The sequence below is a fragment of the Xenia sp. Carnegie-2017 genome, unplaced genomic scaffold (assembly GCF_021976095.1).
Source record: "Xenia sp. Carnegie-2017 unplaced genomic scaffold, XeniaSp_v1 HiC_scaffold_20, whole genome shotgun sequence".
Classification (NCBI taxonomy): Eukaryota; Metazoa; Cnidaria; class Anthozoa; order Malacalcyonacea; family Xeniidae; genus Xenia; species Xenia sp. Carnegie-2017.
In genome coordinates this window covers 13,161,590-13,183,960 of record NW_025813483.1, presented here as the reverse complement: position 1 = coordinate 13,183,960, position 22,371 = coordinate 13,161,590, and the positions used below count along the sequence as shown (strand labels likewise).

Here is a 22,371-nt window from a genome sequence, read left to right as displayed (position 1 = left end):
TCAATTCCTCATTGTCATAATCAAAACCCCATTCCATCAAATGTCTGCTGATTTGGGGTGTTAGTTATCAGAGGTCTTGTTTATTTACTTGAGAGTATTTGAAAAAACGATAAAATGTTCGTGTTAAAAATAAGGCAGTGGGAACCAGTCCTTTCTCATCATTTTTGTTTGAATGTCAAGCAATGTCATAAATTGTTGTTGACGACATTTTCTGCTTACAAGGTGCTTATTAAAAATTAAGAATTTATTGCTATTTATTTTAGTTATGGTTAGTACAGTCCCGAAAGGGATTATTGGTGTTGGTGTTATCTAAAGTTTCAACATCCTTAGTGGTAATCACAAGTCAATGAAAACTAACATCAACATGCTTTTGCATGACTTATGACTACACAAACCTGGACAAAAAAAATCTACTGATATATAAGTAGTTGTTTTTACTATTTTGACTTAGATTTCTCAAAGTACTTTTGATGAAAGACAAGTGATAAGTTTGAAAGAAAACGGTGAACACAAAGATGTAACAAACCAGAACAGAGAAGAGTTTATCAAACTTTATGTAGACCTATCTACTCAATTCATGCATTCAACCGCAATTTTACGCATTCTCACGTGATTTTCATAAGGTGACGTATGTTTGGTCAAATTGTATGTTTTGTTTCCGGGCAATTATATTGCCAGACCAGTGATCTCTTATCATGATACACTCCATTATTTATTAACATCTCTCTAGGTTTGATGTTTATAACAGTTTGATGTTTATAACAGGAAGTGATCGTATGCCACTGAAGGGACTGGGCAACTTTACATTTCAAACAGTCAAGCAAGGTGAGAATACAAATCAATAGCTTCAACTTGTTTTAATTAACTCATGCTGGCTAAGTATTCATCCGAAGAAAATTTAAGAAAATTTCTTTGCCTTGCAATTCATAATAGTAAAGGATTTGGTCTCACATGATCTTGTCACGTGATATTTTCTTGTGACAATGCGATAACCAACTAAACAAGTTTGTATTTATCATCTAACTCTTAAGGTTGGATTTCTTACATACCATGTTGAGAGATGATGAAAACTTCTAAGTGCTATGGCAGTAGTATAGTAGAGGTCATAAGGTGCTTCTCATTTGCTTGTTTCGCATAATCTTTTATAACCATTTCCAGTTAATATAAAGATAATGTTTTAATGAGTGGAATTAGACCATGAGTGTTTGCACAAAGTCTTGATTGCACTATATATTGGATTGCAACTTTCTCAAGGCAATGAAAAAGATGGTTATGTTTTTGTTGACTTTGATATCCTAGAACTCAGGTTTTTATTGATTGCCTATTATAAATCTTAGCATTTTCTTTTTAATACATATATGAAACCTTAGTGTAGAGCATTCCAAACTTCATGTAACTGTCCCCAGGCTAAGAAGTTTCAAAAATCTTTACAACATTACAGCAGAAAATCATGATGAAAGTATATTGATAGTTTGGTAAAGCAAGCTTGATCAAACTGAAACATAACTGGTTAATATAAATATTAATTATTTAATTCGCACAAAAGACATGTGCAAATTATTTTTCTAGGGTTACAATTGTAAACAAATATTGTTGATAGAGCTATTACTTTCCTTGTTAAACATGTAAGTGTTGTCCAAATATAATTCAGTGTAGAAATCGAACTGCCATTTTTTTTTCTATTTCTTCTGTTTCCATTACCTGTAAGAAAAATCATGAATTTACAAATTTTCTGTTTTTGTAAGGACTGAAAATAATCAAGACATGGCTGATAGTGCTTTGATTGCTCCTCATCTTACCTTTTTAAACTCTTCAAAATTTATTGCATCGTCAATGTCACCATTTGCATCCTTAATAGTTCGATGAGCAATTTGTTCAAGTTGGTCTTTTCCAATACTAACACCAACCATCATCTCCAAAATCTTTATTGAAAAGAACAAGATTAAAATAGTACGAATTATTTGCTATGTGATGTATAACACATATACATATTTCAATTTATAAAAACCTTTAATAAATCAACTTTTGTTATATTTCCATCATTGTCCAAGTCATAAATGCGAAATATAACTAAATGTAAAAATAGGTAGTGTCTTGAAATTGCATATTTTAGATTGGTAATGATTTTGACAGGAGGAATTAAGTTAATGTTCATTTATGAAGAATGATAATCAAGGTTTCATCTTCAGTCTAGATTGTACCTAGAGACCACATATGATACTTAGTTCTCTACTAATGATTACATCTTGCAAGTGTCAAAAAACATATGCCAAAAAAATATATGCTTTTCTTGATAAGTGTCATACATTTTAATTTTTCTTCTGCTGTATTTAGTGGATTGTGGCCTTTCTTACTAGATCGACGAAAATGTGCCAAGGTTTTCATAAATTCTCTAAAGTTACAACCTTCTTGCTCACTAAAGAAAACAATTAAAAAACCCTCAGTTTGTTTTTAATAGGTTGTTATAAAAGCTTCTGTCAACTTACTCATTTTCATCACTGTTGAAGTAAAAAGAATCAATGATTCTTTCATTCAGAGGATTTATAGCGAGCTCTGGAATTCGTCCAAAGTCCTCTCGACTTAAAAAAGATCGAAATAATATAACTTTCATTAAACAACAAGTAAATTTTAAGGCAGCATGCATCTTCACGGGTAAACTTTGTTTAGTTTCTTTACACAAGCAAATTTAGCCAATCAATATATATTGTTGTGTGCATTGTCTTGTCAAAGTACATGCATCTTCCCGTGTACAGTAAATTGTGGACACTCTAGATGTGCCCTTCGGAGTTGTTTAAAATTAGCTTACACTACCTGAGTAGTCCACAGCCTCTTGAGTCAAGATGTGAAAATCTGACATATAGTCTTTTGATTTGCTTTTCTGAAACTAAATAACAAATATTCCCATTAAAGACTGAACACCGTTTACGAAAAGAAACATTACAACGGCAAGGAGGATGACCGAGGACGTACATCCAGTTTCTTTTTTGATTTGTTCTATATCTTCGTCTTGAAGCATCGACGAAGTATTTAATCCCATTACTGTATAAAATACACACGAAAAAAAGTATCGTGATTATTTCTGAGAAGATTCACATCAAAGATTATATAACTTCGCGTATTTGTTTCGGGATACAAAATATTATTTCGACAGTTCTTTTGTTTTGTCATTTAAATTTTGATGTGCAAGTTATCGCAGGCTCAATATAAGTTTACGACCTATACTTTATTTCACCCGAGTTATCGCGACTGGGGGCGGTGCACATGTTCACCAACACCACCAGTGCAACAATAATATGAATTGAAAGTTATACTTCTTCACATTCGCAGTCACGAATTCAAATACCACCATACTTATAATACAATATGCATGACATATGGCAAAAGTGGAAAAACGAATTGAAAGTGTTGAAATAGTATATTCTGTGTAGTAGATTTGATTGAACTTAATACAAAGTGCCGAAATTTATTTCATAATCAATTTTAAATCTGATCGACCTGACTTTGAATTTCACAATTAAGGACGTTCAGACCCTGGTTCAGACGTTCAGACGCACGGTCATTGCAAACAGACAAAGTACGTCATTCAAGAGCAATGTTTTGATTGGTGCTGAGTGAAATTATCGATTATTCCACGGCATTTGACGAAGACGAGCCCCGGCCATTTTTGGAACAATTCACGATCATTATTATCACGACGTCCAAATCTCTAAGAAGAAAGACGGCAATATGGCGGATCAGCAACATCATTTGCCCGGAGTTGGAGAGGTTGAGGTCGAAGTGGAAACGATGATCGAGCCTCAGCAAGAAATCCAAATCGAAACGCAGCCGATGATAGCTCTACAGCCACTTGCAGAACCTGAACGGGAAGAAGTTGTTGTGCAAACGTGCGAAGAAGTCATTGACGATTCGAGAGAACATGAAATACTTGATTCTACACCGACACGCAACAAACGCAAGGGAAGACCAGGAAGATACAAAGGAAAGAAACTACAAGGTACGCGGGCACGTGGGGTAAAAAAGGAAGATGACGATGGTGATTTTGACCAGAAATATACGCGAAAATGGGAGCAGAGGCGAGTACAAATAAAACGCTCGAAGGCGAGTTTTCCGTGGTGATGTGGGCGTCCGGTACGTGATTTTATATTCCCTTGCCTCCATCTTCGCTTATGTTTTCTAGTCAAGTCGTCTTCCGTGAACTGCGCAAGTGCTGTTCCCTAAAACAGTGTAAATTTTTTTTCTTCGTAGAGGACAAGAATAACGATATTGAACGAGAGGACGAGCAGCCAGACTTCTCCGAGTACATGACAGGCAAGAAACTGCCACCGGAAGGCTTTCCTGGCATCGATCTTAACGATCCAAAGCAACTAGCCGCGTTTGCAAGGTAAATTTTGCTTTCGGACAGAGATCTTATTCTCATCCGCCATTTTGATCGGCCATGTTGCGTCCCTTTTAAACATGGCCGCTTTTATCAAACAAATATGGCGGATTTTTCGATTTTCCTTCTGCAGATTGCCATTTCTTTTGGTTTCAATATTGCTATTGCATTATGATTTATTTAAGTTGGACTGTCCAATGGACCAAGGAAATTTGTTTACTGGGGTGTTTTGTTTAAATACTAACCAGTCTTTATGAGAACACGTCGTCACGCGTGTTGTTAGTTTTTTAACATATTGAGTTGTTGTCTGCTGCTGCTGATGCTATTGAAAACTCTTAATAAGATGCTTTTTATTTCTCTGAATTCATGGAACTGAGCAAACGAAAGTGACCTTAAAAGGATAAAGCAAATTATGATATTTCCTAGGTTATGGTTTCTTAAGCCAACTCATTCCAATTTTCAAAGTTGAACAAATGCCAACCATTGCTAACATGTTAACAATTCGTAAATATTTTGCAATTATTTTAAATTTTCCTTGACATGTATACAACTGTATTATACATGTGATGATTGTGTTCTTTCTAAACTGGCATCCTGTGCCCTCATCCTTATGCCTTACTGGCATTTTTTATAACTGATCAAGCATTTCTATGAATGTGAGACATTTTTCACATATTCATCAATTAGAATGAGACCAAAGAAATCTAAAGATGATAATGCACCTAGAACGATAGCTTGTCCTCACAAGGTAAAATTTTCTTTATGAAAAAATACCTTTTAAAATTTCTTTTTGTGTTTTTTACCTCTAACAACCATTTCATATACATGTCTAGGGCTGCACAAAGATGTTTCGTGATAATTCTGCAATGAGAAAACATTTACATACACATGGACCTCGTGTTCATGTTTGTGCAGAATGTGGCAAGGTAAACACTCATTTGACAGGAGGGGTACAGATTTTCCAAGGTGGTTGCGTCATTATCAAAGCTTAAGTTCCAAGGGCCTCGGGTATTGTGGATTTTTAGGCTTACAGACGAGTGAACTTTGTGTAATGAAATTGTTATTACATTTGTAAAGAAATTTTATTTGTTATGTGTGTTTAGTAATTTATTTCAATTTTAATGTTTCAGTGCAAATGTGCATGGTAACACCAATTGCACATGATGGTAGTATAAATTAAGTAATTGCCTTTGAAGTAAGAAGTTTTACGTTTATTTAGTCTTACTGTACAAATTTCATAGACTCTAATACTGTTATATTATTTGTCCACAATACATAATAGCCTTTTCGAATTTTTCTTTGGAGGAAATGCTGGAGAATTTCGGGGTGCACCCCCTTCCTTCAGAAAATCCACCCCTATCAAGTTATAGTACAAACTGATATTAATCACCTCTATATAACGCTTCTCATTTTGTTTATTTCAAGGCATTTGTTGAAAGCTCTAAACTAAAGCGACATCAACTTGTTCATACTGGTGAAAAGCCCTTCATGGTATGGTAATACTCGTGTATTTAGTTAACACTTTTGAGTGAATTTTATAGTTTGTCTAATCCGATTGGTCAATCTACAAATTTTTATCATTATAAATGAGGGTGTCCTTGTACTCACACATCTTATGTGTACAATATTATATTCATGTTTCACAGTGTACTTTCGAAGGCTGTGGAAAGCGATTCTCACTGGATTTCAATTTGCGTACACATGTTCGTATCCATACGGGAGATCGACCGTACGTCTGTCCCTTTGATTCGTGTAACAAGAGATTTGCCCAGTCAACAAATCTTAAATCTCACATCCTGACGCACGCAAAGGGTAACAAGCAACAGCAACAACAGCAGCAACAACAGGCGTTGGCGCAACAACAGGCTCTACAACAGATTCAGGCAGAACAATTCGCCCACTCTGAAGAACAACCCACGTCGCTAGAGCAAATCTAGTGGTGACGAGATGTCATGCTTATTCGTGTAAGTTATCCTGTAATATGAGCAAGGAACGTTTATTCACGGTGTTTTGTTGTGAGGGCCACAAAAACCATTTACTGCTGCACTTGAATATGGCTTTATTTATCATCAATACGTCCAGGCATCTTTGGTCATGATAGATCAGTGGACTCACGTTTTCTGTAAATCTTAAAAAGATTCTCGTGATTAACCTAACAAGAACTATAGTCTTGATGAGGGGGTGGGCTCATTTGTCCCAGGAACATTCTCGTATTGTCTGCAACGTATCTTTTGTTAGATAGAAGGCTTGATAGTTTATATAAAGCGCGTTGTCTTTGATGCAGAAGCATGGAAAGCTGCAGGCGTTATAGCTCGGCTGGGTTGTACAAAATTTTACTCACAGCTAGATCGATGATTTGTCATAAAAGATCTCGCGCGAAGCATCATGGAAGTTTATGAACAAATTCGTCTAACAGGTAAAAATATGATGACCAAACAGGGGAATGGGGTGGAATAGGTATGATATCAACTTGTCGTGCGTTATTTACAAACTGAAATGCTTTTTTGGAATCTCCGAGAGCATAAACCAAACCTTTCTTTTCGTTTTGGAATGAAAAATGACCCAAAAACGTACGTTGTCTGCTTGTCCTCTTCGCTTTTAATCAAACGTATTATTGCTGTATACTGTTCACAAGATACAGAATATATCGTGGAAAATCGCGATTTCGCCCTATGTAAGAGAACCCGTTGTAATGTTGGACACCAAATTCCATAGCTAGAATTTTGCTGGATTTCGGATTTCAAAAAATGGATTCTGAATTTTTTACTCGTTAATTTTGTATTGTGAACCTTGAATTTTGATACATTACGGATTCCTTTACATAGGGAGAACAATCAATAAATCTCAGCATATTGTAAACTAGGTCGTCTTCATCATGTGGTCAGTTGGACATAGGGACTGCAAAAGAACGTTCACAAGCGCTATCATCGTGTTTTTCCATTAACACAATGATGTTATTAACATGATCCATCAATTTTTGTCACAAGGTAGATTTAAGTGAAAGTTGATATCTGTTTACTTTTATGCTTTATACCCCCACCTTGGCGAAACTAATCTATTCTGATTGTTCATATTTGTCGTTCACTTATCATCCGTAAACAATGAAGTGCGTTTTTATGGAAGTTTGTTGTTCTTCCTTACTTCCTAAAGTTTTATGAAACTATCATTGTGTTTTTGGAAGCCTTGGCTTTATACCAGCTTTTTCAACGTGCTTTCAAAAAAAGATTTTATTGTAGCGGATTGTGTTTCATAGTATTTATTGACTGTTAGTTTTCAAAGCAGCCAATTTAATGTACATATCTGTTTCTAGTGAGGACATTAAAATAACTTTATAACGAACTTTTATGACTTTTCTAATTGGATATAATGATATGTTGTCTTTTCTTTTTCTCAATGTATTTTGGTATTGCTAGTCGGCAACATACCTGTACATGGAAGGTAAAGTACTTCAATATAGTTCAACCAAGCACTTTCCTAAGCACGCAAGGTAAAGTTGTTGACAAGGTGTGCATCTAAGGACATACCTGTACATGAAATATATGATGGATGGTCGAGGGGTAGATCCATGTATTTACGTATTCATGCGAGATAAAATGGTTTTCAAGCACTGTTAAAAAAGTTTATTAAATTTTCTAGTACATATTTGTACCTAAATGGTTTAATTTATTTGTGAAGTTGATGGAGTCATAACTTACGGTGGCTCACAAGGGCCACCACACAAAATAAAAATATTAATACACACACAAAATAAAAATACACACGCAAAACAAAAAACACACAAAAAATACAACACAAAATAAAATAACACACAACAAAAAAATACACACACAAAATAAAAATACACACGCAAAATAAAAATACACACACAAAATAAAAATACACACACAAAATATGATTGCGGGCGCTTGCAGTGTCGGCTTACTCGGAATTGCTCGTAATTGATCGCATTTGTTTTCAAAGTTCTAATGGTTCCAACTTCCAGAGTATATAACAAAATTCACTGATTTCACTGTGATCAATTATTTCAAAGTTGCTTACGATATTGCTCCCCGTATTCTGGTTAAAATTAAGGTTAATGTGTTGTCCTTTGAAAGGACATTATTGCTCTAGCCTGTCCTGTATTTGTTATAAACAGCTTTGGGGTACTTGAAGTTGAAGTTAACGGACTTGCAGAGCTCGAAGGGCAACTGCTTGAAGAGACGCTACTCGTCATTGACGCTTCAGAACATTTTGGCAAAGAAGTTAATCTTCCCAAACGCACACCGCATTTGTGACAAAAAGAAGCTTCGTCAAGTGATTGTGCACCACAGTTGGCACAAAACATAATTATGCCAGGATTATGCAAGAGCTTGCTTTCGATTCCTTTCCAAATGTAATTTCAAATGTTTCGCTGTTGAAACAGTTAAATACGACGACAAGTCGACCACATGTTAAAATCACAATTAGTGAATTACACATATCTGATTACAAACTGATAATATGATAGTCAGACCATCCGACACTGCAAGCGCCCGCGATCATATTTTGTGTGTGTATTTTATTTTGTGTGTGTATTTTTATTTTGTGTGTGCATTTTTATTTTGTGTGTGTATAATGTATTTTGCGTGTGTATTTTTATTTTGTGTGTGTATTTTTATTTTGTGTGTGTATTTTTATATTGTGTGTGTATAATGTATTTTGTGTGTATTTTTATTTTGTGTGTGTATTAATATTTTTATTTTGTGTGGTGGCCCTTGTGAGCCACCGTAATAACTCAGTAACTGTATAAGTAGTAAACATTAACACTTCGCTGTTCGACTTGATGTTGTTATATTCAAATAAATTACTGGCTAAAATTGGAATCTCTGTTCTTATTTCCATTTATTGTGCAAATCACGTGACTATCAAATGCGTCAGATTTTAAAAGACTGTTCAATATACTTTGATTCAGCGTCAAACATAGAAAATTTTCCTTTTGTACTTTCTATTATGTTTTTAGACATCCATATATGTATGATATATATTTATATGTATAATAGAATGCTTCAATGATTTAAATTAATTGGAAGTCTGACTAGTAAGAATTGGCTTAAACATAGAATGTTGTCGAACATGAAATTATCAATGCTCAATGTTTTACTTCTTGATTTTTTACTTCCTTTTTGAAGCAATGAGTTGTTTTTTTCCATGCAGGGAGTCTATCGATAGTCCTTCCAAGCGCGAGCTCTAAAAAATTTTGGTGAAAGATTTCATAATACGCATAAAAGCCGCTTTTCAAAGAGATTCCGATTGAAGGTGATGTGGCACTAATGGCAAAAATAACAAATTAAAATAGACCTTAGGGTAGGCACTGGGAATAAACGAATATCAAAAGTTGCTGAAATGAACGCATGATTGCACTGCGATTTGTGATATACATGGTAAGATACCAAAACAAGAAGAGATGTTAGAAAGGTATAAATTATCGAGAAATATTTCATGTTTTTCCAACTGTATCATTACCCAATTCTTTGGAAATCGAAGGTATTTTGCAATTATTGGTCAGCATAAAGATTATTCGTCATTGTTTGTTAAGTTTTTTGTCACGCCCTAATTTATGGTACATTGAGTAAAATGAAAGAGGATTTGCGTAACGATAATTACTAATCACAATATTTGACATTTGTTACGAGCTCCCATCCTCACACGGATCTTTTAGTTCATACTTACTGTGTTATTTTAAGGGTTTTGAACGTTTGATAATAAAACAAGTGAACTCTGTCGCACCTGTGCTCATTACTAAGTAAACAGTTTTGACTCGAATGTTCCAACCACAATAAATACATAACATTGCATGCTTCAATGACGCAGTGGAATTTTATTTTTTTACAAAGTCCTACCAAAAGCTGCGAGCTGTGTTGACATACATCATATTCTAATAGTAGCTGATTTATTTACGTTACAAATTGACTGAAACATGTGAAAACTGGAATAATTAAAACGGTAATTGTTTGATTGACTGTTCTAGTGCTTTTAGAAGATTTATTCAAAATATGTTGCATATTTGAATAGATATTTAAAGAGACGTGCCTCTCCCCAAAGACAGTTCTAGGTTGTCGCTGAAGCAATCTTCTTATTTGGTCACCAGCAAGTTCGTTCAACGTCAACTAAATAAAATGGTTAGTATGTAGGTCGATATTTGTCTGCTTGCATTGGTTGTTAGTTGTATGAAATAGCAATCATTAAATGATCTCATGATATTTTTATTTTTGTTCTTTTCTAGTCTTTCACACAAGCTGGTGAGTTGTTCGATTTTGTTCACGAATTAGTACGGACTATGGAGTAATATTTATTTGCTTTCATCGTTAGATAACGTTGTGGGACAGTAAAGAAATATCTTGTTCTTTTGTAGAATTAGCAAAAGATTTGAAATTAATGCATTCTAATGCTTAAAATATAAAAGCCCTGCAGAGTGCTACTAAATGTAAACAAAATTGTAAACAGTTTTCTTGAACAGTGTGACTTTTCGTCTTCAACTCTAGAGATATGAGACAGCAATTACAAGCTAGGTGGAGAATTGCAAGCTTTGTTAATAGTTATGACTGCGTCTCGCCCATGAAGTTTTAAAACACTCAAAAGTTATGAGTATTTACATCGTATTAAATTTCATGGGCGAAACGTTACGCAGGTCAATATGACAATAAATAATACGTTCGTATTTTATATTTCTTTTAAAGTCACTCTAGCTGTGCTTTAACTTTAATGTTTATTATCGCTTTCCGTCTTGTATTTTATTTGTCATTATTTTGAATTTGATCGTTATTGACGTGTTTCATTGACGCTTGAATAGTTGGTAACATTTACGAGGCGACTATGAATAGTTTGTGAGACAGACGTACAAAAACTTCCAGTATGCCTTGCAATTTCACAGATGTCGACGAAGCGTTCAAAATGTTCGATAAAAATGGTGACGGAACGATTTCTGTTGGTGAACTTAAAGCTGCTTTGGCGGCTGTTGGCCAATGCCACTCTGACGAGGAAATTCAACAAATGATTAAAGCCGCTGACGTTGATGGTTTGTAAAGTTGTTGTTGAGTTTGACAGAACCTTGTGACAGCTGATGTTCTTATATTTTTTTACAAATAGCAAGTGGTAGCCTCTCAAAGCAGGAGTTCAAAAAAGTTTTGATTGAAGGTGATCCTAATATTAAAGAAATAAAGGAAGCCTTTAAAGTATTTGATTCTGATGGAAGTGGCTACATTACTCATGATGAACTGAAGAAAGCAATGAAGGATACAGGTGTCAAACTTACTGATTCAGAAATTGACGAAATGATTGCTGCAGCTGATACAGACAGAGATGGAAAGGTTAATTTTGAAGGTAATAAACTTGATTATGTAAAGTGAATGAACATTAGAGATTTGATCATTTGGGAAGCGAGATCTTTAATGTCATGTGTAACGTGTAAAAAAGGTAGATGCAGTGGGGTCGTCAGGATTTTATTGGGGGGGGGCAAAACACTCCAAAATGTCATGTACGTATACTACGCATTGTTTGATGTCACTAAAAAAATTTTCAAGTTACATATATAAAGACCTTTATATGGGAAATATTGGAAGGGTACCCCCCCCCTCCCTTGCCAGCGCCTCTCGGTAGATGGAAACGATACGACGTACAACCATTTTCGAGGGGCTTAGTCTTCCATCTGGATAATTTTTTCTTATGAAAAATTTTCATCACTTTTCGATTTTCGTAAAATAAGTGGCCAAACATTTTATCATTTAGTATGAGCTGGAAATTATTTATGTCAACTAAATAACGAAAATGATGTCAATCGTATGAATATCGAAGTAGCATTTCTTTTAGTTGGGAGCAAACGAGAGCATAAAGAATATTATAAACTTAATGTATGCTCCCGAGAGAAATGGTCAGTTTTGTTTTCTGCGAGTCCCGATGTTCACCGATGTTGTATAGGGAAAAGGATCATAGATTTCGACAGCTATTCGATATAAAATTAACTTCTTTCGGGGGAGATTTGTCCGGCGAAATTTCCTTTCAAGGCTAACGACGGCATATTTGGTGGACTTCGAAGTGTTTTTCTGAATCCTTTTTTTATATTAATGAATGAATTTCGTCGCTTAATAGCTCGAGAAATGTTTTTTTTGTTTCCGTCGTGGGCAACAATTTTTCACGGGGTGTAAATTGCGTTTAAGTCATGTGAGTAAGAATGAACCAATCACGTTCAACATACAAAAGCACCTATATAAGAAAATCGAATATAAAAAAGTAGGTCAACTTCGCTGCACAAGTTGGTGCTGTAACTGCATAAATTTAATTAGATTGCTGGCTGCCATTAGCCATGTCATCATTCCTATTGGTGTCAGAAAATGCAGTTTACTGCTTTCCACTATGGTAATCACATTTAGGCGATAAAATATTCGTCACACAAAAAACTTCAGTAGTTACCTATTTAAGTGGTCATGTTTAAGACACGAAAACAAAATAGGCTTACAAATCACAAATCCTTGTAGACTTTACTCTTATGAATTTTTTCTCATTGGACTCAAATGTAATAACTACCGCTCCAACACAAATATTTGTTTTACGTTTTTCTGCTATTTCTATATTATTTTGAGTGTGTACTCCATGAGCGTTATGATTGAAAGGAAGTTTGTTTTTCTTCATTTTGTAGAGTTCAAGAAAATGATGTGCGGAGCTTAAGTCCTTCATAAACAGTTACTGTAATGTTTTACTGTTTTCTATCATCAATTAGCTGCGTTTAGTTAGCAATAGTTAAAATCCAAACATTGAATTTCTTCGACTTAACCATTAAACAATGTTATTTATTAACAAACTGTTTATTGCCTGTATTATTTTTTTGGGCGTCTTAGTGGCAGCCAAAGAAAAGTTTGGACACGATATCAAGTATGGAATATGGCAGTCGTGATTGTTTGTATTTTGATTTTTGATGGCGCCAGGAATTCCTCGACACAGGGGGAGGGACGGTGGCAAATTATATTTGAAGGGGTTCATATTCATGGGTTCATATATATGTTATAATCTGTAGTCACAATTGATTTCAATAGAAACTAATAAAATTAGAAAATGCATATATAAATATTACCCCCTCCCCCCCTCTCTCTCTCTCTCTCTCAATCATCAGTCTTTCACCGTCCCTAGCCTTAAGTCTCCATATTGATGTTCTGAGTTCTCGTTACTTCCTCCCAAAAAGTCGTTTTTAAATTGGGATGCAAAGGACAACGGATGGTATACATGCATAATTCGAAGCAATAAAAGTATGTATTGTCTGACAGCGATTCGTGAGAAGATTTCGTATCCATCGTTCAAAAGACAATAGAAAAAATTAGCAAACACGACATACCTTGTATAAAAGTCGTGAAAATCTTGGTGATATGGCCAAATACGAATAGATCAACATAATTTTTACGGCTTTTTAGACGGCACTTATCGTTTGCCAAATTTCTCTAATATCGTTTTGAAGACAGCATTGCAAAATCTGCTGCTGTATGGCCTTGTAAATGGTAAGTGCAGAGTGATATCATCAAACAAGTCAACAACTATAAAAATTCAAAACTCTCATATTATTTGTACCGTTCATTTCTCAATTCAAAACTGGTCGTTTTACAATTGGTGATTTACGATTCTACAGCGAGGTCATAATCTCACATTCAGCTTTCCCGAGTCTTCATGCCAAAATGACTTCAATTTTATTCATGAAATACTTAAAACACTTTACATATTTCTGACCATACAGGAAATAGTTCGATTCGTATCACGCCTTTATGCGAGTCCCCGCTACGATTGCTCACACTTGAACTGCAGAGGTTAAGCGAAGGAAGTGTATCGGAAAAGCTTAGAAATCTGTGACGAAAAATCACCATTCTCGGCTGTGAAAATGGTAAGAAAACACGACCAAGGATTTTCAAACGTTTCATTACAATAGGATTGGCAAAAAATGCGGAAAAATAATAGAAGAACCACTTTTTTTATGAAACATAGAGCGTGCACGTCTGCTAGTAAGTGAATCACTTGGAGCAACTGTGCAATGCGCAAGCGTATAGCTAAGTACTTAACCTTGTTACAATTAATGAAAGTATGGAAAGGTACTCGTCTGTCAGTTCGGAAACCATGAGTTAGTCAATTTGTCAATGTGGCTTAAAATAGTTTAGTTTAAGGTTGGCGGCCATAGTGCAAAAGTATTATTCTCACGCTGAGAGAGAAAAAAATTCTGTCGTTCAGTTGATCATGAAATAGCTATGCATTCACAAGACCCTGTGAAAGAATCTTATTACTTTTTGTTCAAATCACAATACCTATGTTCTGTTGCATGTATAATACATTGCAAATTATAACTCGTTTATTTTTAAAATAGATATATTATTGATATATATGCAAGTTTGGCAAGTAGCTCTGGTAAATTTTTGAGCACAAGTTCGCGTGCTGGTAATTTTATCATCTTATATAAAACTGTTTAATGCATTCTGCTTGCAAAATTACAGACTTCATTTCTTTCTCGTTGAACATGATATTTTGTATGTTCTTGTCCGTTATTTTATAGTTGAAATGTGAAACCAATTGAAAAAATTGTTTTGGTAGGAAAGAAGCAAGCGTGCATTAACCATATGCTGGCTCTTAACTGAGGATTGAAGCAAAGATCTTTCTTTTCAACGCTTTGAATTTTTTCCTTTTTACTATAAATGACAGTTATACTCGTTTTATCGACTGCAGCTGTCGTATTCTATCAACAGGCGTGATATGTCTGATGATTTCATTGTTCTGTTGTCCAACAACAAGCAATAACATTGTTGTAAACTGCAAAGAAGTATTTACTCGTAAAATACCGATTGTTTTTTTTGTGGCTGTACAAAAAAGTGCGTCCACGATAGTTTTCATGAAGAACTTCAGCTGAACGATACCTGTTTGAGATCGTTTGTCGACAAAACGATAATGCGATTAAACAATCCCAAAATGATTATTTCAATCCAAAACAATCCAATTCCATTTATAGTTATTGCAATATATTATTGCATCTCAATCCCCCTGTCTATGGCTTTTATCTATGAAAGAAGAGCTTAACAATAACGCACAGCTTGCTTTGTCAGTGTCTCGCAATAAACTTATTCATTGTCTGAAATGCGAAAGATGTGGGTTCGAGCCATTGGTTCGAGCATGCATACGACTATAAAACGGCTATTAAGACTTGATAATTGTTTGGAGAAGATATTCAAAGTGATCTTACCGTTAACTCAAGTGTAATATAGAGAAAATCGTGATTGAAAAATGATGGTACGTACGTGGACTTGATATTGTGGAATGAGCCCATAATGTTGAGTTTAGTTCATCCAATAAAACGAAAAGTGGAAAGTCGTTCAACGAAAATAAATTCGTGAGCAATGTGATTTGAATAGAATTCAATCGATTTACAAAGCGTGTCTCTTTCATTTTAGACTTACAACATTTCAAACGAGCAAAAGATGGTAAGTTATTTTGTCAATTCAAGTCCTTTTGAATCTAGTTTCAATGGTTTTATAACAGTACCCTTTGTAATCCTGCTAACTGATTACTATTCAAACATCGGACTTTACTTAGAATTCAGAGAGGTTTTTAAAATGTTCGATGTGAACGATAATGGAACGGTTGGAACTGAAGAATTGAAGAAAGTGATGGCAAAGCTTGGACAGAATCCCTCCGAGAAAGAAATCCAGGAGATGATTAATGAAGTTGACGAAGATGGTATGTGCTTGTTGCTTAGCAACATCTTTGCTTGAATGTCCAAAGACAAATTTAAATTTTCTGTTATCGTGTTTAAAGGAAAGAAAATGAAACAGTTATTTGTAGTATGAATTCTTTCTCAAGACATAATGATCAAGATCCTTAGTTTAAATTGATTTCAAATGACGTTCTTAATTATTCAATGAAAAATGAACTGTCGTTGAACTCTGAATAACGTAACTAGTACAAAACTCACAATGAAGTTAAATTGACTCATATCCACAACCTATATTTAGCAAATATGAGAATTTGAAACTTGAAATCTTCAAGCTGGACAATTATTTTGTGAAAATAGGCTCCGGTGCAGTAGATTTCGATGAATTCTGCCAGATGATGGCGAAACAGCTAGCAACAGCTCTCAAAGAGGAACTCAATGAAGCGTTGAAAACATTTATACCTGGTGGTAGCATCTCGGCGAAAGAATGGAGAAAAATACTTTGTAGTTTATCAGAAAAAATGTCCAACGATGAAGTTGACGACCTCCTAAAGATTGCCGATAAAAGTCGACGAGGAAACATCAAGAATGAAGGTGAGAGATGAAAATGTGTACAAAAAATATGATGATTATTTTAGGTGTAGTAGCGATGAACAACAGAAAACGAGAAGATTCTTTAAAACGTGTGTCAATTTGGAAGTGATGAATGAACAGCAGAGAACAAGATCAGCTTTTACACAACCTAAAATACAAACTAAGATAACTGTTTCAGTATTTGCAACATAAACATTAGCAAAAGCGCAAGATTATCAAAACCCTCCGTTCATTCAAGTGAGAACACTTATGTTTAGGCATTTGATGTTTATGTTGAAAGTGAGGACACTTAGGTTTAGGCATTTGATGTTTATGTCGAAAATGAGGACACTTACTATACTTAAGTGCACACACTCATTACTTGCTTTCTGGACGCAAAATTGATATAGATTTGTCTTTTCAACTTCGTAGATATAGTGAATGTTCTCTTTGGTTGATTTAACATCAAAAAAGAAGGAAGCCTTGAGCGAAGTCGCATGGAAAGAATTATTTCTGTGTTTCAAACAATTTAAAGATATTTGGCATTTTTCAATCATATATTTAGAAATCAATGATTGCTTTAATGAATATGACATTCATGTTTTTTTATAATTATTAGGTTATTATTTCATGCTGTATTGATAGAAATTAGAAAATAAAATTCAAAATTAATTGACTACTGCGTAAATGGTACCAATGTGGTACCAACTTCATAAATGATATCGCCTTTTGATAAATGGAAAAGAGAGTAATTTCAAAAATGGCGGACGAAGATTACGCTTTAGCTTTGTCTCTTCAAGAGCAGTTTTTAGCCGTAGAAAACGTAAGTGCGGAAACTTCTAGCACGAAAAGAAAGAATCCCACATCTATCGTAGATGACTGCTGGGAGACAATTGATCCGACGCCGGATATTCGAGATTTATTTGTGCAATTTAACAACTTGTATTTTGACAGTAAGTTGTCGAGTTGTGAAGTAAAATGGGCCCCAAGAATGACTCTGTAAGTTTTAAAGTTATCATTTAATTTTCATTGGCTTTATTTTCATTTTCAAATTTTTTTAATTCGGTAAAATTACCGTTTATTCATGTGCATGAACATGTATGAAATTCACTTCACGCTATAATTTAATAAATTTATAAATCTCGTTATGCCAACGTTGCCATTGTAGTTGTGCTGGTGTTTGCTGTTACGAAGGACGTGGTGGGCTGTGCACCATCAAACTGAGCATGCCACTCTTAAAGTTACGTCCAAGAAAGGATTTAATTGAAACATTACTGGTCAGTAATTTGGCATACATGTGTGACTCTTGTTGTGTTTATTATTTTCTAGCTGGTCTGTGTGAATAAGAAAAAGATTTTTCATGAGAAAGTCATCAAGAAAAATCTTGTCCAGATATTAAAACAAAAAAAATGAAACTGATGTCACAATAAAATAGCTAAAACTACAAAGCAAGTTGTTTAAATAATAAACAATGTATAAACATGCTTAACCTATCATAAAGTGTTTTTCAAGTTCCTAATTTGGCAACTGGCAATGGTGTTATTGTGTTAAATACACTCATGTAGCTTTTGATGTCAACTCCTACAAATGTTGTTTATTTATAGCACGAAATGATTCATGCTTTTTTATTTGTCACACATAATAACAAGGTAGGAAGAAATCAATGTGGTTTCATTATTCCTCTCAAAGATGTCTTAATTTTGCATGTTTTTTTTGTGGCAGGATCGTGAGGGTCATGGGCCAGAATTTCACAAACACATGCATAGAATCAACAAATTGAGTGGAGCAAATATCACGGTAATTATATTTTAGTTTGTTTTCTTCACAATGTTAAATGTTTTAATGTTTTCTGATTTTATGTAGGTATATCACAATTTCCATGATGAGGTGAGTGAGATATGCATGGAGTAATGGAATTTAGTAATTTGGGTGAATTAATGTAGTGGATAATGAGATAATGTATTTGCTTGGGTAATGGCATTATAGACTTTCCTTGAGGAGCAATGTAACCCTTTACATGTCAAACCTTATTCAATTGAATATTCATTTTAAAACAAAATGAGAAGTTGGAATAAAAAATAGAAGATTGTAAAATGATGATCACTCGTTCGTTAGAAATTCTTAATTAAATTTATGTCGATGAATTTCTGCAGGTTAATTTATATCGTCAACATTGGTGGCGATGTGATGGCCCATGCCAACATCGTGCACCATATTATGGTATGGTTCGTCGTGCCATGAATCGTGCACCTTCACCTCAGGACCCCTGGTGGCCCGACCATCAAAGAACATGTGGGGGGACCTATGTTAAGGTGAAGGAGCCAGAGAACTATAAGATGAAGAAAAGAAAGACAAAAGATGACTTTGGTCACTCCAAATCGAATGCAATTAAAGGCACACCAAAGATTTATGATCTCTGGAATAAGGTAACAAGCAAAAAGAACGAGGAAACGAACAAAAAGAACGAGGAAACGAACAAAAAGGATGAGGTCAAAACGAGGAAAAACGACCAGAGGAGTGGAGAAAGTTGTTCAAGTAATGGAAAAGAGAATGACATTAGAAAAATTAATTTTGCTTTCCAGCCGTTCACGGGAAAAGGTCGCGTTTTAGGAGATGGTAAAGTGAGCACCATATCTAATGGTAACCACACTTTATTGTCAGGCTTAGGTGAGACTAGCCAGGCAAAAGTAGAATCGTCTAAAGATCTTTCAAATTCTGTGCAGAAGAAACATTCTGGAAATGAGTTGACAATTGTTGATGCATTTAGGAATTCTTGCGGTCAGAAAGTACCATTAGTCATGCTAGATTCGACGTCCAGTGAATCAGAGTATGTCACGTGTCCAGTGTGCACCAATCAGGTTAAGAAAAATTTAATAAATAATCATTTAGATTCTTGTTTGTAGATGTGTTTTTCTGTTTAGATTGTTGTAAATGTTTTGTTTTTTAATTGAACGATGTATTTATTTGAATTGTACATAAAAATTTTGTTGATATTGAACGATATATTTGTATATATACGTATATATATATAAAGGCATACATTCAATATAGGCATTTATATATTTCATATATAACATAGAAAACAGAAAGTGTGATGTTTTTTTTTATGACTGTGCGATAAATTTATTTTGGAGAACATTTTCATTAAAAAAATTTCATCCACTGTATTAACTACGAAAGTTGCCTCAAATTCTTTATTTTTTGAACAATGCCAAAGATGGCCTGCCACGAAATAATCTAACATCAGAATGAATTTTTTGGCCATGTTAGTTCCTTACAGCGTGGTAATGCACTGAAATTTTTACAGCCTTGACAGGAGTTTGCATAAATAGTGTCGTAATCAAGTTATCAATTTATAGTAACTTGTTTTAACCCGTGGGCATTGTTTTAGTTAATAGATGCATGTTATCCTGGTTAGTACAATCCTGAGAAGGAATGATTGTTGTTTTGACATCCTTATTTGTCGTTTTCTTGACTCAAAGGATAACTACCACTGACGATGTAGAAACGTCTTTCAACATAAACACCTATCTTCAGGACTGTAGTAATCATCAACATCTACCAACATTCAAGTCATCAAAACTTTATCAAAATTGACAGGTAAAATTCATCACGATAAATCCAAATACAAGCCTTCATTTAAGAATAGAAAGTATATAATTTTATGCACTGCTAGAAATCAAGCATTGAGCGATATGTACAAAGCGGAAAGGTTTAGTTGTGCTCAGCTTTCTTCTTCATCATCATCACCATCTTCTTTAACGATAGTTATACCTATAAAGTAAATACAAACAAATACACACATGAGTAAAAACTAAAGATTGTGTCGAAATACTCCTTTAAATCTCTGTCTCCTGGGTTTGTACATTCGAATCTGGAGTCAACAAGATGATGATTTTGGGAATGCATATGATATATATTTTGATAATCTAACCATCAAGCTTCTTAAGATTCGGTAATCTTCTAGTCACTTCCGGCCGCCAAGTACCGTCTGAGGTCTGTTTTTCTTCGAGAGGATTACCTAAAGATGGTGCATATATAGTGCAAGAATAAAGATCTCTAAGAAAGAAAAACGCACTTTAAATGCGTTCATAAACTGCTTATAATGTTTTCTTACCAACCATGAGTAACTCTTGCAGCTGTGGTAAATCGGCCTAAAAACGAGTTTAAATTTGAGTGAACTTTTGCAGATGCGAAACAATAGGACTTTCAACAACGACTCTTCTTCATAATGAGTTGACGGTGGCGAAGCGTTTTAGCAAAAGGAGACGTTCACTTAAGTACAATTTGACACAGTTCTCAAAATCGTATTTTTTCTAACCTCATCGTTCTGCCCTCATCGTTCAAATAATCGTCTTAGTTAAATGGGATAAAACAAAGTTTCACTCACGTAGCTAAGACGATTTTTTAAAACCAAAGTTAAAAACTGCGCCACAATGGCACTCCTATCGTTGATCAACATTATTATACGAATCAAAGGTGAAATATCGAAGAGAGAGTGATGTCAAATTTTTTCTTTTTGTCTTACCAGTTTTTGGAATTCGTCAAATGACTTCACTTGATTGTTTGACATGTAAAGAACCTTGTTTATTGGAAGAAATTACAATAATTCAATGGCAAATAATGAAAATTTTCGAGGAAGCTGGCTCATGGGAAGCATATTGGACCTTCAATTTCTTAAGGACGTTAATTCCTTTAAGTTTTTCAATGTTGTTGTAAGATATCCACAGTTCTTCAAGCGTATCTGAAACCGCTTCCTAAAAATGTGTGAACAAGATAAATTTCTTTGGTTTCTTTTGTGTTAAGTTTTAAAAGATCAAGTACATTTACCAAGCCATTTAGATTTTTGATATTGTTGCGTCCCAAAGATAGGATTCTTAATTTTTCTAAACAAAATTTTGTTTAGAAATTGAGAAAAATTCTATAAAGATAGAAAAGTCGATGACGCTAAAATACTTTAAGATATTGACAGTGGGATGGTAAAAGGTTTATTGTCTTGTTTAGATGGCAAATGGGAATTTTTACTCTTGCATGCCCCTCTTCATCAACTCAACTTCAGTGTGACGGCCCTTTGATCAAAAGATGAACAAAGTCCTGCACACAAAGTAAAGCATTGAATGGTCTTACTTAGTCCGTTCAAGTTGGCAATTTTCTCAATACAGTTTGTGGAAAGTGATAGTTTCCTAGACAATAAAAATTATTTGATATAACCAGATGTTTATGAAAATGGCAGTTACACTTGTGAGACTGCAGCAGTAGGCAAACCTACTCGCAATTTGCCAAAGTCGACAGTGATGCATCCATTTTTTCAATTGGAGGATATTGGGCATAGAGTAATATTTCTGTCGACTCCGATGGTTTCTTGCCATTTTTCTCCTCCTGTCTCACGAGGAATAAGATATTAGAAGGATTAAATAAAATGTTTAATGATTCATCGCCATGTATGAGCTAGACAAACGAGAAATTTGTTCTCGAAGTTTCACACAAACCCATTTTGCCAAAGCATCTTTGATCGTCGTTCCTTTGTTCTTGGAGATAAAAAAACCAAAACAGAGATTTTGACGTATATGAAATCCTATAATGAATGCATAGTACTCAGATCAGCAACGAACATACCATTTTCTAACACTGCAAAGAAGAAAACCCTTTAAAAACTAAGAAAAATAACATCTTGTTTGGCAAATCTTTCAGAACCAAGCTGTTTCCATAGCAACACCTTCCGCTTTCTTTTCCCAAA

The 22,371-nt window shown here is 34.5% G+C and overlaps 6 protein-coding genes across 8 annotated transcripts; 4 read left to right on the top strand and 2 right to left on the bottom strand.

Moving 5' to 3' along the window:
- Positions 1-64: 64 nt before the first annotated feature.
- Positions 65-7,714, top strand: LOC124442776 (transcriptional repressor protein YY1-like). The gene is given in 9 exon segments (XM_046993269.1): positions 65-332; positions 452-623; positions 3,520-4,081; positions 4,084-4,128; positions 4,246-4,381; positions 5,063-5,123; positions 5,209-5,301; positions 5,801-5,866; positions 6,022-7,714. Coding segments are annotated over 7 exon segments (1,047 nt in total). The 5' UTR covers positions 65-332; positions 452-623; positions 3,520-3,726; the 3' UTR covers positions 6,313-7,714.
- LOC124442777 (calcineurin B homologous protein 1-like) lies at positions 1,449-3,181 on the bottom strand. 2 transcript variants are annotated; one of them, XM_046993270.1, is made up of 7 exons: positions 2,971-3,181; positions 2,812-2,884; positions 2,487-2,579; positions 2,307-2,416; positions 2,009-2,070; positions 1,800-1,922; positions 1,449-1,701 (listed from the first exon to the last, which is right to left on the bottom strand). In XM_046993270.1, exons 1-7 carry the CDS (start codon positions 3,035-3,037, stop codon positions 1,648-1,650), a joined length of 582 nt encoding a protein of 193 aa, XP_046849226.1. In that variant the 5' UTR covers positions 3,038-3,181; the 3' UTR covers positions 1,449-1,647. The 2 variants fall into 2 exon arrangements, with proteins under 2 accessions (XP_046849226.1, XP_046849227.1); XM_046993271.1 differs by having other exon boundaries at positions 2,355-2,416.
- A 2,691-nt stretch (positions 7,715-10,405) lies between the features above and the next one.
- LOC124442994 (calmodulin-like) lies at positions 10,406-13,187 on the top strand. Its single transcript, XM_046993519.1, has 5 exons — positions 10,406-10,512; positions 10,617-10,632; positions 11,265-11,408; positions 11,480-11,713; positions 13,026-13,187. Exons 1-5 carry the CDS (start codon positions 10,510-10,512, stop codon positions 13,052-13,054), a joined length of 426 nt encoding a protein of 141 aa, XP_046849475.1. The 5' UTR covers positions 10,406-10,509; the 3' UTR covers positions 13,055-13,187.
- A 911-nt stretch (positions 13,188-14,098) lies between these two features.
- On the top strand, positions 14,099-17,310 carry LOC124442995 (calmodulin-like). Its single transcript, XM_046993520.1, has 5 exons — positions 14,099-14,252; positions 15,802-15,831; positions 15,944-16,087; positions 16,422-16,655; positions 17,067-17,310. Exons 3-5 carry the CDS (start codon positions 15,964-15,966, stop codon positions 17,090-17,092), a joined length of 384 nt encoding a protein of 127 aa, XP_046849476.1. The 5' UTR covers positions 14,099-14,252; positions 15,802-15,831; positions 15,944-15,963; the 3' UTR covers positions 17,093-17,310.
- Positions 17,311-17,370: 60 nt separating this feature from the next.
- LOC124442979 (DNA-dependent metalloprotease SPRTN-like) lies at positions 17,371-19,723 on the top strand. The gene is made up of 6 exons (XM_046993503.1): positions 17,371-17,633; positions 17,803-17,911; positions 18,239-18,283; positions 18,357-18,431; positions 18,498-18,521; positions 18,788-19,723. The coding sequence occupies exons 1-6, from the start codon at positions 17,371-17,373 to the stop codon at positions 19,535-19,537; spliced, it is 1,266 nt and encodes a 421-aa protein (XP_046849459.1). The 3' UTR covers positions 19,538-19,723.
- A 549-nt stretch (positions 19,724-20,272) lies between these two features.
- LOC124442989 (dynein axonemal light chain 1-like) lies at positions 20,273-22,347 on the bottom strand. Of its 2 annotated transcripts, none has more exons than XM_046993516.1 (10): positions 22,251-22,347; positions 22,124-22,162; positions 21,904-22,013; positions 21,762-21,817; positions 21,465-21,520; positions 21,302-21,391; positions 21,163-21,216; positions 20,756-20,788; positions 20,569-20,655; positions 20,273-20,408 (listed from the first exon to the last, which is right to left on the bottom strand). In XM_046993516.1, the coding sequence occupies exons 1-9, from the start codon at positions 22,251-22,253 to the stop codon at positions 20,602-20,604; spliced, it is 495 nt and encodes a 164-aa protein (XP_046849472.1). In that variant the 5' UTR covers positions 22,254-22,347; the 3' UTR covers positions 20,273-20,408; positions 20,569-20,601. The 2 variants fall into 2 exon arrangements, with proteins under 2 accessions (XP_046849472.1, XP_046849471.1); XM_046993515.1 differs by having other exon boundaries at positions 20,752-20,788; positions 22,251-22,343.
- Between the last annotated feature and the right edge of the window lie 24 nt (positions 22,348-22,371).

What these genes read in the sequence shown, in the direction of transcription:
- LOC124442777 (XM_046993270.1), bottom strand. Translation starts at nt 3,037, where the DNA reads ATGGGATTAAATACTTCGTCGATGCTTCAAGACGAAGATATAGAACAA. An exon ending in TTCAACAGTGATGAAAATGA is followed by an intron (nt 2,417 to 2,486) that starts GTAAGTTGACAG and finishes TGTTTTCTTTAG; the next exon opens with TGAGCAAGAAGGTTGTAACT. An exon ending in ATTTTGAAGAGTTTAAAAAG is followed by an intron (nt 1,702 to 1,799) that starts GTAAGATGAGGA and finishes TTTTTCTTACAG; the next exon opens with GTAATGGAAACAGAAGAAAT.
- LOC124442994 (XM_046993519.1), top strand. An exon ending in TAAAGCCGCTGACGTTGATG is followed by an intron (nt 11,409 to 11,479) that starts GTTTGTAAAGTT and finishes TTTTACAAATAG; the next exon opens with CAAGTGGTAGCCTCTCAAAG. An exon ending in TGGAAAGGTTAATTTTGAAG is followed by an intron (nt 11,714 to 13,025) that starts GTAATAAACTTG and finishes TTCATTTTGTAG; the next exon opens with AGTTCAAGAAAATGATGTGC.
- LOC124442979 (XM_046993503.1), top strand. Translation starts at nt 17,371, where the DNA reads ATGGAAAAGAGAGTAATTTCAAAAATGGCGGACGAAGATTACGCTTTA. An exon ending in TTGTCACACATAATAACAAG is followed by an intron (nt 18,284 to 18,356) that starts GTAGGAAGAAAT and finishes TTTTTGTGGCAG; the next exon opens with GATCGTGAGGGTCATGGGCC. An exon ending in TGAGTGGAGCAAATATCACG is followed by an intron (nt 18,432 to 18,497) that starts GTAATTATATTT and finishes GATTTTATGTAG; the next exon opens with GTATATCACAATTTCCATGA.
- LOC124442995 (XM_046993520.1), top strand. Translation starts at nt 15,964, where the DNA reads ATGTTCGATGTGAACGATAATGGAACGGTTGGAACTGAAGAATTGAAG. An exon ending in TAATGAAGTTGACGAAGATG is followed by an intron (nt 16,088 to 16,421) that starts GTATGTGCTTGT and finishes TTGTGAAAATAG; the next exon opens with GCTCCGGTGCAGTAGATTTC. An exon ending in AGGAAACATCAAGAATGAAG is followed by an intron (nt 16,656 to 17,066) that starts GTGAGAGATGAA and finishes TCAACTTCGTAG; the next exon opens with ATATAGTGAATGTTCTCTTT.
- LOC124442989 (XM_046993515.1), bottom strand. An exon ending in TTGACGAATTCCAAAAACTG is followed by an intron (nt 20,789 to 21,162) that starts GTAAGACAAAAA and finishes ACTCGTTTTTAG; the next exon opens with GCCGATTTACCACAGCTGCA. An exon ending in GCAAGAGTTACTCATGGTTG is followed by an intron (nt 20,656 to 20,751) that starts GTAAGAAAACAT and finishes CACCATCTTTAG; the next exon opens with GTAATCCTCTCGAAGAAAAA.